The sequence below is a fragment of the Micromys minutus genome, assembly GCF_963924665.1.
Source record: "Micromys minutus genome assembly, chromosome: 33".
Classification (NCBI taxonomy): domain Eukaryota; kingdom Metazoa; phylum Chordata; class Mammalia; order Rodentia; family Muridae; genus Micromys; species Micromys minutus.
In genome coordinates, this window is record NC_137968.1 from 11,322,096 (window position 1) to 11,330,649 (window position 8,554).

At 37.1% G+C, this 8,554-nt stretch overlaps 1 protein-coding gene across 1 annotated transcript; it reads left to right on the plus strand.

Annotated features, from left to right (window-relative positions):
* Nucleotides 1-268: 268 nt before the first annotated feature.
* On the plus strand, nt 269-7,551 carry LOC308414214 (eukaryotic translation initiation factor 1A-like; the record flags this gene model as incomplete). Its single annotated transcript, XM_080909410.1, has 4 exons — nt 269-272; nt 6,774-6,835; nt 7,131-7,364; nt 7,435-7,551. The coding sequence occupies 4 exons, from the start codon at nt 269-271 to the stop codon at nt 7,549-7,551; spliced, it is 417 nt and encodes a 138-aa protein (XP_080765536.1).
* Nucleotides 7,552-8,554: the final 1,003 nt, after the last annotated feature.

Genomic DNA, 8,554 nt, shown 5'->3' on the forward strand with positions numbered 1-8,554 from the left:
ATTACTTGAAAATGTCTGAAAACCATGAGAATGCAAATAGAAATGAGTGATTGTTAATTTTTGACTTATAGATTCTAAAGAGTTAATGACACACTCTTTTCCTGGACATCCTCACAGGGAGCTGCCTTGAAATTTAGATTGCTGCTCATAAATTTTAAGCCAAACATGACAGACTCTTGTTTTCATCTTAGGGATGTGAATTTGTTCACTACTCTCAAACTCAGCATTTAAAAGAACCTAGTAGAATAGAGATTTAATCAACGACCAAATGGGTAAATGAATATTGAATGAAGTATGCAAACCTTTTGAAAAGACATGGCCTTACCGGCTGTCTAAATGTCAAAGTCCCATCTCAAGGCTATCAGGAGAAATACTTGTTATAAGCTCAGTTAAGTGACTAAGAAAATTTAGAAGATTATTGGTTAATTTACTTCTTGTCTATGATAATAAGATAAAAAAAATTGGTGTGAATATTTTCTACATGTTCTGGGAACTGATGGCCTGCTGTGCACTTTTACATAATTACTCCGTTTTCATTCCAAAGATTAAAAATGCACTCTGTGTTCAATACTCACATCCTTCAGGGGTTTTGAGAACTCGTTTCTCTGTCCAGTTATAATTTTATTTTCTACTATTTGTGATAAGAGCAACTATTTATACTCCTTTCCCCTTGAACCTTATTTTTTTTAATCCACATGTGTGCACAGAAAGACTAGCCACACTTCTGAAATATTAAAAATATACCAAAAGGAAATGGTTCCATGAAGTTTACTTGGTGATATATCAATTATGAGTATTTTGCAAATAGGATGCAATATTTTCTTTTTTGGATTGTTAAAACTGCATGTTTTATGTCTTTTCATTTCAAATGTTATTCCCTTTTTCCCTCTTCCATTCTCCTTCCCCCTCACCTTGCTTCCATAAAAATACTCCCATTCCCAACCACCCACTCCCACGTTATCTTCCTGGCATTCCCCAACATTGGGGAAATGAGCCTTTACCAGACCAAAGGCTTCTCCTCCTATTGATGCCAGACAATGTGATCCTCTGCTACACATTCAGCTGGAGCCATGGGTCTCTACCTGTTTAAATATTGGTTGGAGTTTGAGTCCCTGGGAGTTCTGGGAATTTGGTTGGTCGATATTTTTGTTCTTCCCCTGAGATTACAAATTCTATCAAATCCTTCAATCATTTCTCTAGCTCCTCTATTGTGGTCCCCAGGATCAGTCTGATGGATAGCTGCAAGCATCCTCATCTGTATCAGTATGGCTCTGTTAGAGCCTCTGAGGAGGCGTCCATATCAGGCTCCTGTCAGCAATCACTTCTTGGCATCAGCAATAGTGACTGGTTTGGTGGCAGTTTATGGGATGGATCCCCAGATGAGGCAGTCTCTGGATGACCTTTTCTTTAGTCCCAGCTCTTCTGTTTGTCATTGTATTTCCTTCTGAGAGTATTTTGTTCTCCTTCTAAGAAGGATTGAAGAATCCATATTTTGGTCTTCTTTCTTTTTGAGCTCACTTTGATCTGTGAATTGTATCTTGTGTATTCCAAGCTTTTGGAATACTATCCACTTATCAGTGACTGCATACCATGTGTGTTCTTAATCTGGGTCACCTCATTCAGGATGATATTTTCTAGTTCCATTCATTTGCCTAAGAACATCATGTAGTCATTGTTTCTAATAACTGTGTAGTACTCCATTGTGTAAGTGTCCCACATTTTGTGTATCCATTCCTCTGTTCAAGGACATCTAGGTTCTTTCCAGCTTCTGCCTATTATAAACAACGCTGCTATGAACAGAGTGGAGTAGTATGTGTCCTTGTTATATGTTGGAGCATCTTTTGGGTATATGACTGGGAGTGTTATATTAGGGTTCTCAGGTAGTACTATGTCCAATTTCCTGAGGAACTGCCAGACTGATTTCCAGAATAATTGTACCAGCCTGCAATCTCACCCACAATGGAAGAGTATTCCTTTTTCTTCACATCCTTGCCAGCACCTGATATTACCTGAAAGTTTTGATCTTAGCTATTCTGACAGGTGTGAGGTTGAATCTCAAGATTGTTTTGATAAGCATTTCCCTGATGACTAGGGATGCTGAGCATTTCATTAGGCATTTCTTAACCATTCAATATTTCTCAGTTGAGAATTCTTTGCTTGGCCCTGTACCTCATTTTTAATAGGATTATTTGATTCTCTAGAGTCTAATCTTGAGTTTTTGTATATATTGGATAGTAGCCCTCTATCAGATAGAGGATTTATAAAGATCTTTTCCCAATATGTTGGTTACTATTTTATCCTGTTGACACTGTCCTTTGCCTTACAAAAGCCTTGCAAATCTATGAGGTCCCATTTGTCAATTCTTAATTATAGAGCATAAGCCATTGATTGGTGTTCGTTTGGAAAAAAACTTCTCCTGTACCTATGTATTCTAAGCTCTTCCCTATTTCCTCTTCTATTAGTTTCACTGTATCTGACTTCATCTGGAATTGTTTGACCCACTTGGACTTGAGTTTTTTACAAGGAGCTATTAAGAATGGATAGATTTACATTCTTATACATATTGACTGACAGTTGAACCAATATTATTTTCTTTTAAATGCTGTCTTTTTTCCCTTGCATATTTTTAGCTCCTTTGTCAAAGATCAAGTGACAATAGGTGTGTGGATTATCTCTGGTTCTTCAATTCTACTCTATTGATCTACATGCCTTTCTCTGTATCAATACCATGCAGTTGTTTGTTTTTCTGTTGGTTTTATCACTATTGATCTGCAACACAGCTCTAGGTCAGGGATGGTGACCTACCCCAGAAATACTTTTATTGTTGAGGATAGTTTTAGCTCTGCTGGGTTTTTGTTATTCCAGATGAATTTGCAAATGCTCCTTCTAAGCCTATGAATTAGATTCGGATTTCATGGAATCTGTATTAAATAATGGGGTACAGAGCTAAACAATGAATTCTCAACTGAGGAATACCAAATGGCTGAAAAGCACCTAAAGAAATGTTAAACATACTTAGTCATCAAAGAGATTCAAGTGCTTGCTGACAGGAGCCTGGTATGGATGTCTCCTCAGAGGGTCTGCCAGAGCCATACTGATACAGATGAGGATGCTTACAGCTTACCATCTGATTGAGCATAGGGAGCTAGAGAAAGGATTATATAAGCTGAAAGAATTTGCAAACCCATGAGAAGAACAATATCAATCTTCCATCCCCCCATGGGCTCCCAAGGACTAAAATGCCAACGAAATGAGTACATGTCTAGGGACCTATGGCTCTCTAGCTACATGTATAGCAGTGGATGGCATTATCTGGCATCAATAGCAGGAGAAACTTTTGGTCCTGTGAAGGCTCATTTCCCCAGTGTAGGGAATGCCAAGGCGATGAGGTAAAGTTGGTGTTGAGGAGTGGAAGCATCTTTGTGGAAGCAAGTGGAGGAGGGAGGGGGATGGGAGAGGGGAAAAGAAAACAATTGAAATATATATATATATATATATATATATATTATCCAATAAATATTTAAAAAACAAAAATATTCTTTCTTTTTTTTTCAGTCCAGACTTTATCTCCTGTCACGCGCCCATGCTTCCCGCTGATAGGAACAGGTGTGCAGCAAACAAACAGATTCTTCTGCGGACAACATTTATTGTACAGCACTCTGAGCAGGGGACTTCCTGAGCAGGAATCTTCTCTCTGAGCCGGGACTCCCTACCGGGGTCTACTGTATAGGTGACCTCTCATGTGCAGTCTCCCACGTGCGATCTCTCTGTCCAGTCTCTCTCCAAGTGGGATCTCTCCGCAATCTCTCCTATCGGGTCTCTCTCCACATGGTTTCTCTCTGCCATCTCTCGACGTGGGGTCTCCTGCAATCTCTCCACTATCTCCCACGTGGGAGAGAAATGCACTGCTTATAAATGGCTAAGAGACTTGTGTTGCTACCTGATTGGTACATCCTCCAGTAGCTCAATCACGTGCCCCGAGATTGGGCTGTGACTTATGTGGTTGCTATGCAACACGAGGGGAAAGTTTTTTGTAGGCTGAACAATGGGTGGGAAGCTGGCGCCATCTATTGGTGCCAACGGCTTCCTACAATCTCCCTCCCTGTCCACCCTCTGACTATTCCTTATAATATACCTCTTGTCCTCTGCCCCATTTCCTAGCTGTCCCCAATCTACCTTTACATCATCAGACCTCTCCACTTCCCGGGACAACAAGTCTCCTCCCTGGTTTGTGGCTCAGTGTCTGGGATATCCCAGGGGTCCAGGTTAGTTGAGACTGCTGGTCTTCCTATAGGGTGGTCCTCCTCCTCAGCTTCCTCCATTTTTTTCTTCACTTTAACTGCAGGGGCCACCAACTTCTGTCCATTGCTTGGATATAATATTTGCATCTGACTCTTTCAGATGCTTGTTGGGCCTTCTAGAAGGCAGTAATGATAAGCTCCTTTGGTGAACACACCATAGCATCACTAATAGTGTCAGTGCCTTCTCAATAACTGGACTAACTTCTCCTCCAGCTCTTCTCCAGTTTTGTTCCTGTTCTTCTTTTAGATAGCAACAATTCTGGGTCAGAGTTTTGACTGTGGGATGGCAACCCATTCCTTCCACTTGATGCCCTGTCTTCATCTGAAGGTGGGCTCTGCAAGTTCTCTCTCTCGACTGACTATAGGGCATTTCATCTAATGTCCTTCCTTTGGTTTAATTTTTTGAGACAGCATTTTTCACTGTAGTCTTGTCTGTCAAGGAATTCACTCTATGAAACAGGGGAGCTTGTCTCTATCTACCAAGTGTTGGAATTAAGCATTTGCAGGACTACTGCGCAGATTAGATGATTCTTAAAATTTGTTAATGTCATTCTTTTTAATTGGGAATAAAATTAAGTAACATTTTCTCAGGAATAAGAACACAAAGAAGAGCTGGATGAATTAAAAACAGTAATATTGATTAAAAACTCAGTAAGTAACTGTGAAACTTGATTTTGGTTAAAAGGTTGAAAACTGGCAATATTTGTTACAAAGCAATATATATACTTTTTGTGAAGAATAGTTTCACAGTGTAGCTATCATGTCAAAAGCCATTAACAGTATTCCACCACATCTGGGTATATGCTATGACATTGTGTGTTCCTTCCCTTTTATTGTGGAACTGAAATTCCCTGTACAAAGCAAACTATGGTTATGTTATTTCCAAGTATCTAATGTTTAAAATGAAATGTAGGACTTTTTTTTCTTATTTTTGTTTAAAGTAAGTAGAATCTCTTATAAGACCATAGTTGATAATATAATGTAAAAAGTACATTAATGTCTTTTTCTCCTCTTTGACTAGAATAAAATGAAATTTTGATTAACAGGTCGGAAATACTTACCCTACTATTAGGAGGATGGAATGTATCTTCAAGTGCTCATGCATGACAGAAATTGGATGCAGCACTTCTAAAAGTCAACATTTTAAACTTTCTAATAAAGATATTTCTTTATTTAAGCCTGAAAAAAAATCTTTCTGGATAAGGTATTCTGTATTGAAAATAAAATATGCATGTTAATTCGTAATATTAGTTTTTTTTTTCAGAGACCCAACATTTTAATATAAAAGTAAAGCACTTGATGTTGATATCACCCAGTAGACAACAGTGCCAGCCAGCAAGACTGAGATCCTGATCTCAATACAAGGCAACCACATAACCCTGAAGCTTTTTCTCCAGTGCTGTGGTACAAAAGATTCAATGCCCCTCCCACCAGACATAAAAAGTAAATGAATAAATAAATGACAGGAAAACCTTTTCTTTACAAATTAATTTCTCATTGCTACTTTTATAAAGCCAGCATTTTATTCTTAAAAATCATGAGAGTGAAAGAAAGCTTTTAACACAACTATAAAAATATCTTTTGAATCTTTATAAGTAGAAGACATGTTTCTCTTTTCCTGAATATGAGGAGGTCTGATATTGTAAACATACGTTTATTTTCAACATTCAAGGAGCAGAGACAAGCAGATCTCTCTAAGTTCAAAGCTAGCCAAATCTATCTAGAGCATTTCAGGTCAGCCAGAGCCATACAGGCTGAACCAGTCTCAAAACAATACAAAACAAAAATAATTTTGAAAAATGAGTTACTAGGGACCAACTATGCCTCATGTTAGGGAGTGTACTTTTACTGAACTACAAAGAGTCCAGTGATTTATTTTTTCTATAATCTTTATGACAAAGAAATTACAAAATTATTTTGTAAAAAGTAGACAGAAGTTATCTTACCAAATGTACATAAATATGTAAATAAATATCATATATATTAATATTTAATATAATATAATATTGTAGGTAATATAATATTTTCCAATTTATTTTGCTTGTAGTATTTATAGTGTTTTTATTCTTAATGACAAAATATTTTATGGTTGATTTGTATTTATATACTTGTGTTAGTTTTCTTAAATATAATTACCTAATTTGTAAAATTTAGTTTCCAAGACAGAATCTACAAATACTTGAGAGAAAATATTTCTTTAATAATATACTTTAATTGCCATCAGCATAGATTACTGTTTCAAAACTGTAGAAGCTGGAATCAATTCAGTGATAATTTGTAGACTGTCTGGTATTGCTTTGTTTGCAGATTTTTTGTTTTCTCAACATTTTGATTATTTATTCACATACTATGGTTTGTATATTGGTTCATAAATTATGCTTTCTGATTCTGTGGTTTTATAGATGGTGTATATGTGTGTGTTTCTCAAGTTTTTTTTTCTCTTTACATTTTATTTTGTCTTTTTTTTTTAAGAGAAATATAAAGAAAGGTTGTGGAGAAGGGCACGTCGTCTCGCTGTTCACCGGGCTGCGATGGTAAAGGGGTTCTGCTCCATTTTGTCACCACTGGAGAGACTACACCTTCCTGAGACCCAGGCCAGACACGGACGTATTATTTTGTAGCTATCAGGAGCCAAGACTCTGGAACTCTGTTGGCTGCTGTGGATCTCCTGTACTTATAGGACAGCCTCATAGTCGCTTCAGGTCTGCCACTGTTAGATACTGCCTGCAGCCCACCCTAGTAGTGTGGTAGCTCTTGGAAAGGAGTCACAGCCACTGTCAGCAAGAATTCTCACCCCACTCTTGTGGTTGCCTCTCCGTCCTGCCAAAGAATAAAAGCAAAGGAGGCAAAAACAGGCGCCGAGATAAGAATGAGAATGAGTTTGAGAAGAGAGAGCTGGTATTTAAAGAGGACTGGCAAGAGTATGCTCAGGTGATCAAGGTGCTGAGAAACGCACGGTTGGAAGCAATGTGTTTTGAAAGCCTGAGGAAGCTGTGCCACATAAGAGGAAAGTGTAGGAAAAACCGTTTGGATAAATACATCAAACATTATATTGATTGGTTTGTGAGACTATCAAGATAAAGCTGATGCAATCTTAAAATATAATGAAGATTAAACAAGTCTGAAGGCATAGGTAGAGCTTCCAGAACATGCTAAAATCAATGAAACAGACACATTTGGTCCTGGGGATGATGATGAAATCTTGTTTGATGATATTGGAGATGATGATGAAGACATTGACGATATCTAACCTGACCTAAGGATGTAACATTCCAAGTTCTCTGAAGATGGCTCTACACAATTGGGATCTTGACCTTCGGTTGTTAAGTAAAGCATCATTTGGCATGTGTATGACTTGATAATGCAAATTGATGAATTTCATTTTTTATAGTACTATATTCCTTTTTAAAACCAAAGATGTTGAGTTATCTTGAAGTGACATGTCAACACTTTGTGCTTATGGATGTAATTGAACTCAGGGCACAGCAGTGTGCTCTGTTAAGAGATTGCCTTTCTATTTGTGACGCTTCATGTCTGGCCCGTGAGTGTTTTTGTCAGCAGGTGACCATCATGGTCTGAAAAGAGTCCTAGTTCAGCACACACCTTTATATTAATCATCTGGCTGCATTTGAGACTTCTCATCCGACTCACAGATAAGTAAGTCTGCATGTGGAGTCAAACAAAACATGGCTATTTTTGTATTTGTGGAGCTATTTTATACTTTCATGTTCTATACATTCATTTTACCCTTTAAGGTGTTGCCACCCATAAAAAGGCATCTTACAGTGTAGTTTTCAAATTTCATGGGTTTTAAAAATTTTGAGTTTTAAAAAGTTAGTCGTTGCAGAAATTAAATACTTAGAGGAGATAATCCATTATCTTGACTTTAGATATAATAGTTGACAATGTTTATATATAGTTTTACTTTTCTAACTAATTAATTACCCAAAAATAGAAAATAAAAATAAGAAGAGAAGGAAATATGTTCTAATATTTACATAGAGACTTTTTTAAAAAGGTAATTGTTCACACAAAATATATTTTTACTTTGCAAAGTAGGTTGTTTGTGTTAAGTAATTTCCAAAATGTTAGCTACTGTATTGATGCTTTGAATAATTAATTACTATGTATTGATTAAATTAGTTATATAATTGTACAAGTGAATTTTTCCTTAAACTAAGCTGAGGTTAAAGGATAAAGAGCCACAGCTTAATGAAAATGTGGTTCCTAGTTTCTAAATGAAGGGGTCTAGA